The sequence below is a fragment of the Amphiura filiformis genome, chromosome 12 (assembly GCF_039555335.1).
Source record: "Amphiura filiformis chromosome 12, Afil_fr2py, whole genome shotgun sequence".
In the NCBI taxonomy this organism is placed as follows: Eukaryota; Metazoa; Echinodermata; class Ophiuroidea; order Amphilepidida; family Amphiuridae; genus Amphiura; species Amphiura filiformis.
This window is the reverse complement of record NC_092639.1, coordinates 35,265,766-35,283,935: the sequence shown is the minus strand read 5'-3', so window position 1 is coordinate 35,283,935 and position 18,170 is coordinate 35,265,766. Positions and strand designations below refer to the sequence as shown.

The following is an 18,170-nucleotide window of genomic DNA, read 5'->3' as shown; positions in this document are numbered from 1 at the left end:
AGACAAATCCGACGAGCCACATTCCTACACCTCACTGGCGGCCATAGCTTGATGGCCCCCAGCTATGGCCAACTTAATCCTGACCATCACTTGGCTCGTCAGATTTGTCTATAGTCGTGTTCACATTTTGAGTTACACCCGGCGTAAACTTACTCTAACATTGATCAAAATTCCACAAATATTTTCCCTACTCCTACCGCGTGTCCACACTTAGCTTACAACTAGCACTACGCCGACTAGTTCCACCAAGTATTCACTTCTGGTCGGCGTAAACATTGGCTACCCCTTCCGGTGTTTCTGTGACCTTTTCAACCACGCGATATGTAATTTCTTAGTTCCGACCAACAAAAGGTCAAACTTACTCCGGGTGCCAGGCGTAATCTGCATTTACATTGCAACTTACGCCTGGCGGAGGTTACACCCATCTCGCTACTCCTGACTTTTGTCAGGAGTAAATCGTCGAACGTACGCCTGCCGGAACTTACGCTGACCGTCGTTCACACTGCACCTACTCCTGGCAGCGCCTACCGCTACTCCTAGCAACTTGCGCCGACCAAGTTCCGCCGGGCGTACGTCCGACAATGTGAACACGACTTATACATGTAGTACTGGTATTATTTAAAATGCTGGGAATGTAGAACAGGGTCGATGTGTGGGAATGGGAGGCAAGCCTGTCCGAATGAATTTGAAAGTGGTGGGGCAGAAAGTGGGGGTCTGGGGTGAAACTCCCAGCTGGGTTTAAAGGGGCAGAGGCCCTAAGCCTGAGTACAAAATGAATATACAATTTTAACTCTAAGTTGATAGAAGTAAACTGCAAAACTATATAATGCACTAAAATTGTAAAAGCTATTCGCACAATCTTAGGAGACAAACCATTTTGTTTTTATTTGGCCTATAAGACAAAATACAGTGACTTGATCAAGTCAGATATATCGGAAACTCTTCAGATAAAAAAAATAAACAAAAACATTGTTGACTTGTCCAACTGAATGCAAACTGTTCTAGCCACACCCTAGTTGCAGACAGTATTTGATTAAAAGAGGGTTGATTAATGTATTCATTTAATTCAATACAAATCACAGACATACTTCCTACAGAAGCATTAGTGATTCAACAAATCCGTGTTCAACTTAGCACCTTTACAAATTGATTTTATTGTTAACCAAGTGCTATATTTGTTTTTTGTTGGCAGCGTTTTTAAGTAGTTTGCGAGTTTCACAAAAGATGTTAAGTGTTTCAAATAATGGTTGTTATGGTAACACTGCAAACAATAAATTAATCCTATTCAAGCTGGTGCATGTATTTCCGAGTTTAATTTGATCCAAAAATAATGTTTTTTCCCTCAAATTTACAGAGCTAAGTATTGCAATACACTGTTAATTTGCAGACCTTTACAGTGCTTGAAATATTTAAATGTAAAAACTTGTTTTGGGAAAAACCTTTAGCCTCAAATCAAGCATCAAATCTACTACATGTAAACTCAAGTTTTGAAACCCTTTGAGGTACAACCAATATGTTACATACAGTTTTGACCAAAAATCACTCTGATATTTGTATTCTATTGCAAAACAATTGAAGGACATACAATTTCTGTCAAATTTTGATTTCACAAAAATGATAAAATAGAGAACTTTCAGGAAGGTTTTCTTAGTTTTCTTTAAATTTTAGAACCAAATTATAATATGGTAAAATGAAAGACTTGCTATGTTGACCGTTTAACCTTACTCGACAGGGGATTTATTATCATAATATGATGTTAATTACAAAATTGCAGTTTTGGCTGAATCCAATTAGGTTGTTAGTTGGGATTCATACATATAATATGCCAAAAAGATTATTTCAAAAGATGTATATTAATGGCTAATTCCTGAAGTCCAGTATTGCAGATATAATTGATTACAATGACAACCTACATTGTATAAAACTAGGCCATTTCCAAAGTGGCTATCAATCTTAGTGACATTTACAGGTACAAATTGTTGGCTAGAATCCTCTACCCTGTTTCCTGTGCAAAGCCTAGTAGTTTAGAGTGTATAAAACATAAAGAATTTGTAAGTAAAGTGAAGAGTAGAAATATGCACACTCATCTTTAACTTTGATAAGCACATTGTGTTCTGAGGCTAAATATGGAATTGATATCAACAAGTCTGATTCTATATATTCAGGATCTGATGATGCCAAGATATCTATGGTCAAACAAATGTCAAGTATTTGGCCTAAAGGATCCCCGGGACCGGGAAAGGATCATAGTGCTCATGAGTGAAATTTCTGCAAAAAAAACCCAAAAAAAATATTATTTGGGCTTATTTGAATTTTATTCTTTTTGCTATGTTTTTATAGCAACCAATATTGCATTTTCAGGGGATACCACACAGTTCAAATCCTTAAATCAAGTTTTTTAGGACTTTTTAAGTTATACTTAAATTGAACACTTTCGATCAGTCCCAGTCACTATGACTATGAGCCAAGATGGGCTATTCCATTTCAAATGCACATTCCCGCATAAAAATTTAGTTTCAATGTTCCGCAGAGGGAGTATGGGTATCCAATAGAAGCTATTAGGTAACTTCAATTGAAGTACTCCAGTTGTGGAAGATATAGGTTAAGCCATATACAGGGTACATATGGGCTTCAAAAGACAGTTCCTTTTGAAAAATTACTCCATATGTAGAGGACTTTTCATAAGTCTTCCACTGGAGTATGGTAGATTTGAGATTTCAAATGGAATGGTTTTCAATGGCATATTTCAATAACCTCTATTCACCAGTGATGGCTCAAAAGGTAAACCTATATTGTGTATGAGTTTTTGTACCCAATGCATAAAAAGGATCACTGTATAGGCCTAAATGTTGGCGTTAAAAAAATGTGTTATGACAGATGGCATAACATTAGTTCCTAGATAAAGTGCAATTAAAATCACAAATCATTAACAACGCATATAATCTCTTCATTGCAGGTCTGTACGCCTTCAAGTGTAAGAAAGGTGAACACCTTTTCAACTTGGTCAAAGAAAATGCCCAACATTGTGGGGAGGAGGCCCGCAACACCAGCCGTACCAGCGCCGAGTCGGTATGGACGCACCCACGCAGCAGACCGCCCTCTGCCAATGGGAGTCTGCCAAGAGCCAATGGCACAATTCTACACCATTCTCCTATTTCAATACGTTCCACTCACTCACATTCGAGCCCACATTCAAGTAATAATTCACCGACTCCAGCGACGCCAGTTTATCAGAACGGAGATGTGGTCGCATTGAAACCAAGTGGTTTAGCTCCTGTGGTGCAGTATGTGAACACTGTTGACATTCCTGAAATTGAAGTAAGTAGTGTGACCAGCTCCAACAAAACCTGGAACAAGTTGCCAGACATGTTTTTGAGTTGTAGGCCTTTAAAGATGACGTTCCCATTAAAAATCAAATTTTGAAATTCCTAATTTCATGGTATTTGATTGTGGGACTAAGTGGACTTTCAAAACCTGGAAATTACTTATTGGGAAGCACGGTGGCCTAGCGGAACGAGCACTGACTCATAATCGGAATTAAGGTTGCGGGTTCGAGCCCGGACGACGCCATCGTGTTGTGCCCTTGAGTAAGTCCCTTTATCTCGATTACCCAGGTGTTTAAATGGGTACCGGCATTATTAAATGCTGGGAAGGTAACAGACTCTCTGTAGAGGAGGTGTAGCGATCACCCTATAGCAACATTACATGGAGGAGTCTGGCCCAATTGCCAATGAAAGAGAGATGGGCACTCCGATCACTGTTTATACAGGATCGTCTCCTTTACCCTTTACCTTACTTATTAAAAAGAGGTTTATTTAATCAACAGTTGAAAGTAATTGGTGCATTACTCAGAATAGCAATTTGGCAAAAATATAAAGGTATCAGTTTGTAAATTATCCATATCTTGAAAAGTATTGATGCTATTTTATAATTTTGGTATCATTTTAAAGCTTATTGTCTAGTGATTACATTAATTTTCTATTCAAATCATGAATTGTCAAAAATGCGACTTATTCCTGGTTTTGTAAGAAGGGGTCACATATTAGCTAAGAAAAAACACCTTTGGAGAATTTTATGACTTATCCTTCAGTTTTAATGTACACCTACAAATTACAAATATTTTTACACTGCAGTGGGGATTACTGATAGTGTCTTTAAAATGCTATTCCAGCTGAAATCCATACACCCCCTATGGAAGACATGACCTTAACCTCCCACACAGAGGGTGTAGATTTCAAATGGAGTCACCCATTCAGGTAACTTCATTTGAAAATCACACTCCCTGTGTGGAATATTAAGGTCATGTCTTCCATACTGGGTGTATGGATTTCAACTGGAATAGGCCTATGCATGTGCAAGATTTGTTGTTTAACTGTGAAGATGCTTTATCGTAACCCTTAAAACCACTCAGCAATCATCGGGATTCAGACTTCTTTCTGCAGTTTTTTAATTTTCATTGTAATGTTAAACCATTTGTATATTTTTACTTCCATCGTCGGATCTCATGCATCAAAACTTGTTGATACATGCATATTTCTATTACCAAAATATGTGAATAGCATGTCAAACTCTATTAATCTTGTGCTCCATAAAACTGATTTGAATTTCACTAATACAGTTGCAATGTTATTGTTTGATAAAAAAATGATAGATGTAAATGATTTTGATCATGTCTATGTCATCCATTAATCATGTCAGCTGAGAGCATTGATGTCATATTTTCAAATGAATCTATTGTATTGGATTAATGAGCACCATCGTAAATTTTGCAATATTTTTTTAATGAAATCTTTCATTTGGAATACATACAAATTTAATTGTAGTTGTAGAATATTAAAAAAATGTATATCCAAAATGTATGAATGATGACAAATGTTGATTTGTTGATAATACAAATGTCAGTCAACTGTCAATGTTGATAAATTCTGCATTAGGAAAAATAGGATGACTTCATTTAGGTGGAGTAACTTTTCCAATCAATTCTTGTCATCTTTAATTTTAAAAAAAAGTATTGCTCCAGGCGCGTAGCAAGGCGTATAAAGGTGGGGCGCGCCTCCCAGTTCTGGCACTCCATGTATCCGCGCCGGTTGCAGATAAAGAAGCGTGTTTCGCGAAATACAATAAAAAAAAAGGGGTAATTTTTCATACACTTGTTCGCGAAAAAAAAAGGTGCTCTTTATTCACCAATCACATGTATAAATCATCGTGGTTTCATTATTCAATTCATTTACGAATTTCAGTTTCATTATTCCCTTTGGTGCACATTACATTAGGTCACATATATTATACAATGCATATACAACCGCGGGTGCCGTACATTATTTAATGCGTTTCCATCAAAAAGTGGTATATTAGAAATATTATTCGCGTTTTAGCGAAAAAAGTGGCATTGTAGAAGGGCAAAATATTCGCGAAATTGCTAAAAATAGGGTGTTTTTATCCTAAAAGTTCGCTAAATGAGATTCAAAAGGGGTGTTTTCAAAGTTCGCCGACGAGCATGAGTGATCCGCGGTAGGGACCCGCCTTCAAGCAATGCCTAAAATAAGTGCAGGCCTATATATCATAAGACTGCACGGTTTTTTAAGCATGTGCCTACTATTGATAAGCGCAATTTAACTTTTTTCTCTCCTCTTCTCTTCTCTTTTTCCCTTTCTTTTTCTCTTCTCTTCTTTTCTTTGCAAAAAGTGGGGCGCCCCGCTTGCGACGCGCCTGTATTGCTCTCTACATACTCAAGAACTCTAGCTTTGAATTTGCGCATGATAATAACGCATTCGAGGGTAGAGTCTTAAGCTATCACTTTTAGGAAAGTCAGCATTGTCATTTTTTGCAACGCATGAGAACTATTGTTGATGTTTTAATTTTGATGAGTAAACTGTGTCTTTTAGAGCAAAATATTTTGAACACTCTAAAATTGAGTTGAAGGGCAATTTAAACAATATTTTTTGATGCAATTGCACATTGTGATTGGTTGCGTTTACTTCTGAACTTCCATTGGTTTACATGCTCTTACTTGAATGTGGTGCTGTGTGGTCAAATATGTGTTCAAATTGCCAAGAATTACTTGGTTGAATAAGTTTTGCTGCTTGCACATGATCAGTGTTTTTTGGTCAATGTTCTCTGAAAATCTATTGCATAATAAAGAACTCTGCTAGTACTACTATTATAAGTAAAGCATCATAATTAATAATTTAGTCATTCATTTCATACATCTCTCATTTATTTTGCATTATTTATTTCAGCTTGCTCCAACATCCATCAGCTTCACAGTTCCACAGACACCAAACACCACCACCACCACCAATAATAATATCCACACAGCCATTGAGGCGGACTATGACTCTTCCAACTACATTGATGACTGCCTGGTAAACTATGCCAGTCTCAACCTCAATCGTGACGAGGAAGTACAAATCACCGAGCAACAGGTCCCTCAGAACATAGTCACGAGGGACGAAAATGGCAACAAACCAACCGAGCAGGATCAAGAAAGCGTCGATTCCGACATGAAACTATTAGACTCAAAAAGTGATATCAGCGAAGATGATGTTACGAACAGTAATATTGAACTTGGACAGGAATTGAATCGTAATGGAAATGCTAGTACGGATGAAAGCAGCAGTGAAATGACAGTGCAAGATGAACAAGATGGTAATATGAATGTGACTAGTAGCCCCACCCATACACCAAGTAGCCCCACCCATACACCAAAAGACACCACGCCTACAAGGACCTCTCCTGGGGCATACTATGCAAATTTGGACACGGTCGGTGAATTACCGCAACATTACAATTTTACTTGTTACTCTGATTTACGAACACCACATAGCACATCAAGTTGGAGTAGCATTGGGTCAGAGTTCACGTTTGAACCTAATAATGGTGCCAATAGAAGTCGCTCTCCAAGTGAACATAGTTACGCCAACTTGGATACGTTGACTGAACTGGGTCACGCATCGGGGACAAATTCGAGACACAGAACAAGTAGCAGCCCTAACATGGTGCTTCAACCACCACCCAAAGGTAGAGTCAACTATATTGAACTTGATATGGAGACCTTGGGTGCGTTGGCCAAACGCCCCGCCACTGCCAGTCGTCAAACACGGAGCTATAGTGTGACAAGCTCCCCTCCTAAAACCCCGTTGAGTATCAATGGAGGTGATCGCACTGAAAGTTATGCCACCATTGATTTTGATAGGACAAATGCATTGGCAAGCACAAACTCGACGTCAACGCTTCCACCGAATGGCGCGGGAGGGCGCAGAACACGCCACGATAGCAGGACTACTTGATCATAGAGTTTTGGTCAAAAGATAAATTTAGTCACATGATTTACAGAACGCAAAGTTTGATGCTTGTGAAATAATTGACACACAACTCTTGCGCCAATTGTGGATCCAGATTCCAGCATGGAAGTTTACAAGAAGTTCGATATATTTGTTGTTTAATGAAAGTAATTTTTTTAAATAATTTCATTGATATTACTGCTAGTCGGTGCCCCCATCAGGTGACTCACAGTAAGCCTCTGATGACTATAGTCTGTATATCTTCCTCAAGTCAGTAATGTAAAATCAAATTTTGAGATTTTCTCAAAAACTGTTAATTTTTGCCACAATCTGTTATGCTAGTTGGATTCCCTGCAGCATTTCCTTTTTGAAAATGTATAATTTTTTAAACATCTCATCATTACTTTATTAAGAGACACAATAAAAAACAATATCTAAATTACTGACTCGGAGGAAGGTATACAGACTATATCCAGCAAACACAAAATATTTATGTAACATTTTCAAGAGGGAGCACCAAGGTTTCCAGAATACATTTAAAGGCCATTTTTATCATTATAAATGGTATAAAACTTTTTAATAACATTTTCAAAACATTTTTACAAGTTGACACAAAACATTATAACAATGTTATTTAAGTTTGGTCATCAGATTTTTTAACATTTGCAAAAAAATGTTACACAATGTATTTTAATACAGCATCTTTTAATAACTCAACGTTTTATAATTTTTTCAAAAATGTTTTAAACATTATGAAAGATATTTTGTGTTTGCTGGATAGGCACCCTTCCTGTAACTGCTTGATGTAACAGTAATTCTAGTTCTTGAAATTATAGAGAACATTTTTGAACAAAATCTGCAGCTCGAAAACTTCACAATTCTGTTGCAAAATTATAGGATCATGTGTCATCATTTCCATTTGTTTGAAAAGATGAAGACATTTTCCAAAGATTGAACTTTTTTCCACACTTGAGTGCTTCTTACTGATATGTTCTCAAGGCTTTGTTATTCATGTCAAAGTGTAGCGAGTCCGAACTAATTGGGTTTAATCTCTTGTTCGGACACAACTCACAGAGTTGTGATCCGATCCTTACATGAGTGAACATATTTTTAATTATGTTAGATCATTCTTAATAACGGGTTTCAATTCAAGTTAATGATTGTTACTGCTTATTCCCACCTAAGAGAAATGTGCCCTTTTTGTATTTTTAATATTTAAGTAACTCGCAAACAGTGTTAAACAGTGAATTCTTTTTGCGGCAAATTTCTGTGCAGTATAGGTAGTTGCTATAATTGACTACTCTTATTTCCGTACACCCCCGGTGTACACCCTGTACGGAAGACATGACTTTAATCTTCCCCACAGGGAGTGTGAATTTCAAATAGGGTTACCTGAATGAGTGCTTCCATTTGAAATCTACACTCCCTGTGTGAGAGATTAAGGTCATGTCTTCCATAGGGGGTGTATGGATTTCAGCTTGAATAGCCCAGCCAGACAGGAGATCCAGTGCACAACTCATAGACATAATGGTCCACTTTCTGTGACAAGAGAATGCACGTCAAAAATTCACAAAATAGAGACATCTTTAATCTAGTGCTCCTGGAGCACTCGCTGCCTTGACGTTAGCAAACTGGTTGTGCTCCAGGAGCATTTGATATTAAAAATTATCTCAAATATCTGTCAAAAACATGAACTTTTGACACCAAATGATCGATGCGGTGTCACCAGGTATTTGACAAAATACTCATCATTTTCACCAAAACTCCTGTTCAAAATTTGACCCTGAAAACATAAACCAGACCTGTCAATGTGAGTGTGACCTCGAGCCTGATCTCTGACCCCCGGTGGTGACCTCACTATTCAAGTCTTAGTAATTTTGAATTGGAATAGTATTCTTGGCTGCAATTTCGATAGAAATTTGTGTATTGCAATTAAAATTTCTTCACAATATCATCAAAACGCAATTTCAAAAATATCTATCTACGGAAAAAAATATTTATCTACGGAAACCAACCGCTGTGCTCGAGGTCACATTCCATAATGCTAATATGTCTGCACCCATGGGTGTCACATGTCCAGAAAATATTCCTGTGAACATTTACCTATTAATTCTGACTGTTCATATAGCTATTGTTATAGCATTGATTTATTAATCTGGTCTTCTTTTCAGTTCACAGAAATTTTGTATCTGAAATCTACAATTTCATATTGCTCATTTGCACAAGTGTAATAATGTAAAGCATTATTAGATTGCTACTTAAAATGTTAGCATTTTGTTAGGAATCTTTAGCCAATCTCTAAAACTTCAAACAAGTAAATATGTAATTGTTTTTAAACTGAAAGCGCTGGGAAAAAAAATCAAATTTGCAGTAATTAAATATCATTGCGTCCATTTTCAATGCTGAATTTTGATTCAAATCTTTGTTTATAACACGTGTCAATTATTATATTGTACATTTATTATCAAAATATGTTTTGTATATAATTGAAATGCCATGTACATAAAATTGACCAGCTTAAAGTCATCCATTTTATTAATTTTGTATCATCATGATTTTTTAAAACAAAGGTGATAAATTGCTCAGTGCAGATCATTGTATGTTTTTAATTATGTTTTAGTTGTCTATTTACACAGTAAATTAATGTGTATCAAGTAGAATTTAATTAATTATTATAATAATTGAATCAACTCTTAACATAAATTTGACATTTATATTGGTTGTTTTTTGATGATGCCTGAACTTTTATGGAAATGGTTTTTTAGGTATGCAAAATCAAATGAGGCAGTGCTTAATAAAGTAAATTTTCTAATTCTTCAAGCATATGAGTATGAACTTAGAAGTGATAAACAATCATGCTGATTGGGCTATTTAAATTAAATTCCACACTCCCCCGTGGAAGATTTTGGAAATATCTTCCGGGGGTATGAATTTCAAATGGAATGAACATATAGCAGCTCTGCAAAAGATTCAAACTGAATCTTCTACAGAGGGAGAATGAGTTTCAAATGGAGCTGCCTAATGTGTTCATTGACTTCATTCCATTTGAAATTCATACTCCACTTGTGGAAGATATTTCCAAAATCTTGGGTAGTGTGAATTTGAAGTGGAATAGCCCATTGGCTGATCAACAATCATTGTGACAAAATCAGTGTTGCCAGTCTTCAGGAAATTTCCTGATTTCAGGAAATTTTACTCAGATGATCCTGTAAAAATGTATAGGCAAAGTACATTTTTTAGGAATTTTTTTGCCATTAGGATTTTATGACAACACTGACAGGCATCTCTGCAAAATAGTTTACCATTGGTTGATGGTGATCATCTTATGTGTAAAAGGAGCAGAGACTTCACCTCTTCTATGCGCTCAATGACTCGGAACTCTGAACAATTGGGAAATTTACTCCAAGTTATTATTATATTAATAACTACAACTAGTTTGTTCAAATCTTCAAGAGTAAATTGTGTTCAGTGTTTATCAGTCCCAGAACAACGCCAAATATGGATTAAAAGACCTTTGACCTTGGATGTACAACAGCATGTTATGATCTAATGGGAAACTGTGCACATCAACAAACACCATTTCTATCAAAAAAGGCAACGGCCGATATAATTTGAAACCACATAAATTACTAGAGTTGGTTCTTCTCTTGGATTTGGACCAAGCTTTAGAATATCGACTGTTGCGTTTTGAAATAAAACAAACCAGAAATTTATCACCCATTGTAAAAGATATGGCACATGTACCGAATACATGTACATACATTGGCTGACCTTGTGGATTTCCTGGCCCAGCCATGCTAACCACATAAGGAGATTATACGATTAACCTAGTGCAGCTATTGTCATAGCAGGGTATTATTATGTAATACTCCTGATCCATATTTGGCGTTCTCTTGGACTGTTTATAGGAATATGTTTAAAAGAATCCCTTATGATATGTATGTTAAATATATTTTATTTTTTATTTTCCCCCTCCACCTGATTATTTGACTTCCCAGGGTGTTGTCAAATCTAAAACCATCTATTAAGTGTGTGTGAATCTTTGCAACAAGATTGTGTTACTCAGCATGTTGGTACTTGTCTAGGTGATGCTAATTGCCATGTTTTTAGCATCGGCATACACATTCATGTAATTGTCCACTGAAGGTTATATTTAGAAATGCTATAAAATGACAACCATGAAAGCAAAGCCTGCCGAAAACTTGACATCTTCAGTATGCTGGATCAAGGCAAATAAGAAATGTCTTTAAAAAGACAATGCCATTGAGTACCACCAAATTTGACATTATGAGAAAGGTTTTTAACACAAATCTCCACAGATGAGAAGATGATAGAGGGTGGGTATTGAACTGAAGGTCTATAGATAATAACATCACTGCTCTTCTCCATCTGACTCATTAGGTCAGTTAGTAGAGCATCGGTCCGGTGATCCGAAGGTCCCAGGTTCAAATCCTGGATGGTCAATGAAATTCTTTCACTGGCTGTCGTATGTGAAGACTTGTGTTAAAAACCTTTCTCATAAATGTTACATGTTGCACATGAAAATTTTAAGAATATAGCTAAGGATTTTGATATCAACTCCTTATCAAAACCCCACAGCAGCTGTAGGGAGTATCCCATTATGCTTTGCGGTATCTTAATAGAACTGAATGTGCCATAGAAAATGTACACAAAATCCCTCACTTCAAATATCAATTATAACTCGCTTAGATCAGGGGAGCTTAGACTTTTGTTTGAAAAAAAAATCACACCTAGAGTATTGTGAATCTATCAATAGCTCTCAATATCTAAGTGGCTCTTGTTTATATTTTGTATACATTTGCTATGGAGAATGCAGATATATTGCAATGCATGATGGGATACGCCTTTCAGCTGCTGTGATCTAACCCTAAACTAACCATAAAATATTGGCATGTAATGTGTGTAATTATACGATTGTTTGGAATGATCTACTCAGGCATGTGTGAGTACTGGATTAAGATAGCAGGTAATATTGACCAGTGTGAACAGAATGTAAATTATTATTATTATTATTACTACTACTATTATTATGTACATCAAGAAGCCAATATGTATAGAATGCATGTCATATGTGATTTATGTATTATAATCACTCATATATAAATTCTAGGCAGTTTATTGGTTGCTTACCATCGAACATCGGGCACATTAAAAATACCCATCTTGAAAAATTTAGTACATTTGCTCTGTGACATGTCAAGCTCATCGCTTACAACAACAAAGTGTTATTTCAAACATTTCTGATAGGAAAAACCCATGTTTTTAACTTTAAAAAGAATTGTTTTGCTAAAATCCCACCTCGCTAGTGGAATGGGCTATAATCACATTTAATGCAACAGCCAATAAACCTGTAGCTATTTTCAATGTCCAAGGAAAAAATATAATATAAATAAATATGATATAAACCTTATTTTAATTGGTTCACAGGAACAACCCACAGTTTTATTTTCAAAATTTGGCCAATGAGTCAAAATGTACCATCAAGCATGCCCAAACCGGATATTTAGGTTTATCCTATGTCAGTTGGTACCAAGTCACTGTTTACTCTGTCACTGTCAGTGTGTGCATGCACGAAGGAAGATCAATAAATTTAATACACACAAGTCACTCACTAGCTGAGGAAATCTTTTATGCACAAAGTTTTTCCTGAAACTAGTAAATCAACACTAGTCGCAGGTTTTTCATATATGTAACAGCTTGATAGTTTTCAACATCCGGACCACGCTCATTGCCAAGTAATATATGTGACGTGTCATGTCAAAAGGAGACACTTTTGGGCAGGATCGTAAATGGAGAAATAGCCAAAAATCTGACCGGGGGTGATATTTTCACAATTTGGGTTTGTTGCGAATTTGTGATGTAATTGATGTTAAAAATATTGTCTGATAGTTTCAGACCGGAATATAACTGGCATCTTGTATTTTTTGAGACATTTTTCTTGGTAATTTCTACTTTCAACATTGTCAATAATATTTTTAAAGGCTGATATCTCAATTTCCAACTTACGAACTCAATATCTTCGCTTAGGAATGTCTGATTTCATTGGGGAAAACGGCATTGTGGAGCAAAATATCTCTATATTTAAGATATGAAAAAACCTCAAAATTGATAACCTGCCCAAAAGTGTCTCCTTTTGACATGACATGTCACATATATTATGATCTTTGGGGCCTTGCACAAGATGCAGCACACAGCATTTATGCACATACAAGGATGACACAACTGATTTGTGGGACTTGTGATTCCTTTTAGGGTGTTGCTGTGGGGTGGGGATTACTGGAATAAATGAACGATGTAAAACAAATGAGTATTTTAGTATTTCTGAGATTGCATAGAATTTATGTATGAAGGTTATAAAATAAGTATGAATTGTCTTATGTGTCATTGGCCCCTGAACATGTTTAAAGCAAAACCTCCTATGTAACCTTTTTGCAATTTTGTTTTAAACATGTTCAGCGGCCACAATCACATACGTTTTTCCTGCCCAACAATGAAATGGTAGAAATATTGGTTGACAACGCATAAGAGCGGGATGCTCATCTCCCGGGATGTGCATCTATTATAGCAAGTGTCTAAACCGCACTCGGATCCGTATCTGAAAAATGATCTAGTAGTGAGCGTGTTTTTAGTAAGTGCTACAGCGCGTCTGCGCAAACTAGAGATGATATTAAAACGTATCCCATGAGTGCGTATTGATGTGAATCCTGCTTCTGTTGTAGATCGAGTCGCCCATAATGACTCTGTCCATCTCATGGGCATACACGTTCAGCTTGTAATAGGCGACCCGAGGCGAGACTCATTGTGGACTGATATAAAATGGTGTCATGTAGAGCACAGCACCTAGATGCTAAGTTATGGACATGTCACATGGACTTTTGTGAAAAGTGGAAAGTTGGAACACGTAACAAAACCAAATAATTTTCGCCTATCGCCAGTTGAAAAGACAGTTGATATTTGTATACTAGTTATATTGCTTCTGTCAGCCTATCATTATAATAATGATTATTGTATTCATGTATAGATATAGTCTATATTTTGATTATGTATTTAAGTAGTAATACTACATCTAAGGTATCCAATGCAACCTTTTGTGTATAGGCCATTCTAAACACCATAGGTGTTTCCATGTGGCTTGAAAGAAGAAAAACAGTAATGCATAGGCCAAACAGTGATGTGCCCCTCCCCAATTTTCTGAAAATCATACAGAATCAGCCTCATGTCACACACTCAGTCCCTCAGGGGCTCAGAGTAATAATTTTCCAGGCATGTCCTGGAATAGGTAATGCAATACATTTACAAGTACATTCAAGAAAAATATTGGGGATGAAATCAAAACTCGACCGCTGGTTGACCACTGGTTACCAGCAGTTGAACCGCATTCCATTGTTTAGAACGAAAGAAACCAACTCGTTTAGAACGAAAGAAACCGGAACCTGCAGTCAAGTTTTGATTTCATATCTTAGTTTATCTGACGATGTTACACTTTTTTTCTTCAATGTATTTGTAATTTGATTAAAAAAATATAGTAATGTAAACAAGGGTGCCAAGAAATATTATTCTTGGGGATATTTGGTTTAGGTATTTGTTGAGTGGGTATTGTTTGGGAGGATATCGTAAAAAGTATGTGGTCACACACTTGACTGCCCTCATGGCCCCACTTTCATATTTACCTATTTTCAGGCTGCAAATGTCAAAGAATTATGACAGACATTGTACACTAGTTTATTTGATAACAGAAATAACAAAAGTAAAATTTGTAAAACGGTTACTTCTTCGTTTTAAGCAACTTGTTTAGTTCCTGTAAACTTTTTTATATTAAATAGTGCAGCTGCTTTTGATTTTTTTTAAAGAAAATTTAACTTGCCAAATAATGAGTTATAAATTTTTGTTAGACTTTTGCAAAAATCATTTGTACAAATTGCTTTTTTCTTTTGATTCATGTTTCCATCTTTACAAAAGCAGCCAATTAAGTTTAAATTGTCTAGTCAACTTGATCCACAACTCATTGCTTTCTAGTGCATAGAATTGAATACATAGATCCTGGGTTTCCCTTCCAGAAGTTAGTTTGACTGAATTTCCTTCCCAAAAGGATGGTAACAGGCGAATTTCGGTCCGGTAAAGTGACCCCAGGATCCACTGTAAACACTCTTGCATATTGTGTAGTGCAAAAGAGGCTCTGCTGCCTCAGCACTGGACCGTGAGATCCCAAGCCAGTTCTGCTATTAAGATTATGTGTGTGAAATCTGATTTTTGATAGTTGTATATATTATTAGATTTCATATAACTGTTGCTTTAAAAAAAGGTAACCTGGTCTCTGCTCCTTCTGCCAAATGTAACTGAAGACCACTTTCCAATAGGAGACTACGAATGTGTACGAAGACTGTGATGCAGGTCCCTAAGCCCTTAAAATATACAGTGTGTGATGAAGATATTTCAACATTGACAGTTTTGACAGGATGGCAACATAATTCTGTTGCATTGTACTTACAACCTTAAAATTTTGTTTAAAAAAAAAAGAAAAGTTGTAACATCCATTTTTGTAGTCCCAATCAGTAGGTGCTTGATAACAACTTTTGATACAGTATGTATGCCTAATTGCCTATGTGTCAAACTTTATCAAATTTTATTTAGTCTTTCAATCAATACTGTATCGACATTGAAAGCCATCGGAAATCACCACCAATTTGATTAGCCAAACAATAAATTAACCTAAATTTCATTTCAATTCATTTCTTCCACTTATGTATGCAGTATGAAAACAAATCCAGTCAATTATTATTACAACTTATTAGAGACATTGTAAATTCTGTTGCTATAATTTGTAGACAGTGTGGTCTTGGCAGAGGTAAGGGGTTCAATCCTGCAAACACCCTTTACAGGTGTGAACCCCAGTTTCCATCCCTGTTAGGCTGTTACCAATACATGTATGTAATATTGAATTATTAATAGGTTAAACAATTTCATGAATGTTAAGCTCAAAACTTACCTAGCTAGTGTATTATGCAAGGGGGACTTTTCATGTCATGAAAAACTTGAGAAAATATCATCTGATGGAAAAAAAATTCCATCTTGCACAAATTTTGCTCAAACACGTCACACTTACAGATTTTTCTATTAAAGGAAAAGTACAGTAGTAGCCTAATAGCTGCCAACAGTTCTGGCATCAATGAATTGCTTAATACAAATTAATAAATTCTGTATTACTGACTGGTTACATTTCTTGGAAGGTCACACTGATGATGTAGATACAGCTATGTGTTATTGTGCAATACTGTTTGCTTAGTATATTAAGTACTCAGATGTTTGTTTTTTAGAAATAAATACTACTGTAGATTTGTTTTTCAATTATTTATTGTGGTTGGAATGTAAGATTCCAATAATGGTATCAATAATAAGATGATCTAGAAAAAAAATTGTGTGCTGGTGTGTTTCTTTTGTGAATTTTCACTCTACCAGAGATTTTTCTCCTTTGGTTCATCAGGTCTAAAAACTGCATTTTTACGCACGCACTACACAAATGCTGCCATACCCATTTGATCTCTCCTTCTGACGACCTAACACAACCCAAAAAATTCAGGAGGATCAAATTGCTTCTCAATGATTTTTAGGGATAAAATGAAGATGACAAAGAGTAAAATGTGATTAAAATTACTGAAAACTGAAATTGACAAATGGTGACGAAAATTTGGCTACGCTGCTGCTATCTTTACCAGGATGTATTAATATCACCTTGCACATGAATAACCATTTTACATCATATAAAAATATGCCCTTTGGGGAGAAATTTCATGTAAATTTTCAAACTTTAAATGACAGCAGGATTTGGTGTGCTAATAGAAATAGGATGTTCAAAATTATTCTTCCTTCCTCATGATCTATTTTATTTTTGTATTTCTTAAAATTTATTATCTGTTAAAGGTATGAAAATTAACAGTACTGGGGTGATTTAGGGGTGAACCTGGAGGCTGGAATTGCACTTTGCTGTTTCTTATTTTCTGGCATATCCGGATTCGAAGTTGAATGCTAGTTGATGGTTGATATGTAGATGTGTGAGCAAGTGGACCAATTTCATGAATTTTTTGTCAATTGCTCCATAATGAAAAGATGATTTTCAAGAAAAGGACACAAATTGCAGTTATTTCATGGGGGAGGGGGTTTAAAAAGGGTCAAAATTGGGAAACAAGGGCAAATGGGAAGGGGTGGAACATGAGATGTAAAATTAAATAAAAATACCATTTGCATGCAGTCGGCAAATAATACATTGAACATCATCAGTATCAAACATACAGATTTAGTCCATTTAGTTCTCCTATCTTACTGTTCAAATCATCTGTTTTTAGATTTGAAGATCACTGCTTCGAATCTGGCTATATGTACATTTTATTTCTGTGCAATATTTATGTGTACTAGCCACTCTGTAGAAGATGTTTGAAATAAAAATATTAGCTAGGAATGATCAAGCTATTTCAATCATGCATGAGCTCATATGAGACAGGTACTCTTGGATTCCATGGGGCACTATGTGATGATATTTGAGTCAGCATTTTGTCTTGTTACATTAGTGGAACCAATGATTTTTGACATCCTTACACCTCAAATGATAAAACTAGAATTGGTTCCATTTTTTTTTCTATGCCCCCTATGTTGAAGGTCATAAGGCCCAAAAAAGATTGTTTACTTGTCCTCCACAACTTTTTCAAAATTGGGTCGGTCAGGATTTTCATAGCCAAAACATGACTATATGCCTTTAATTAGCTTAATAAATTCATTCATGTTTTTAAAACAGTTTAGAAGTGTGTAGAAACTGTAAAAAAAAACTTGTCAGGATGTTAAAAATGTTGAAAAAAAAGAAACTTTTTCTGGAAT

At 35.9% G+C, this 18,170-nt stretch overlaps 1 protein-coding gene across 2 annotated transcripts in view; it reads left to right on the top strand.

Annotated features, from left to right (window-relative positions):
- LOC140166119 (uncharacterized) overlaps positions 1 to 16,706 on the top strand; it is a 43,203-nt gene extending 26,497 nt beyond the window's left edge. For both annotated transcript variants that reach the window (XM_072189505.1, XM_072189506.1), the window contains 2 exons: positions 2,957 to 3,318; positions 6,240 to 16,706. In XM_072189505.1, the coding sequence (XP_072045606.1) occupies positions 2,957 to 3,318; positions 6,240 to 7,289 (1,412 nt within the window). In that variant the 3' untranslated portion in view covers positions 7,290 to 16,706. The remainder of the gene's footprint in view (positions 1 to 2,956; positions 3,319 to 6,239) is intronic.
- The last annotated feature ends 1,464 nt before the right edge of the window (positions 16,707 to 18,170 follow it).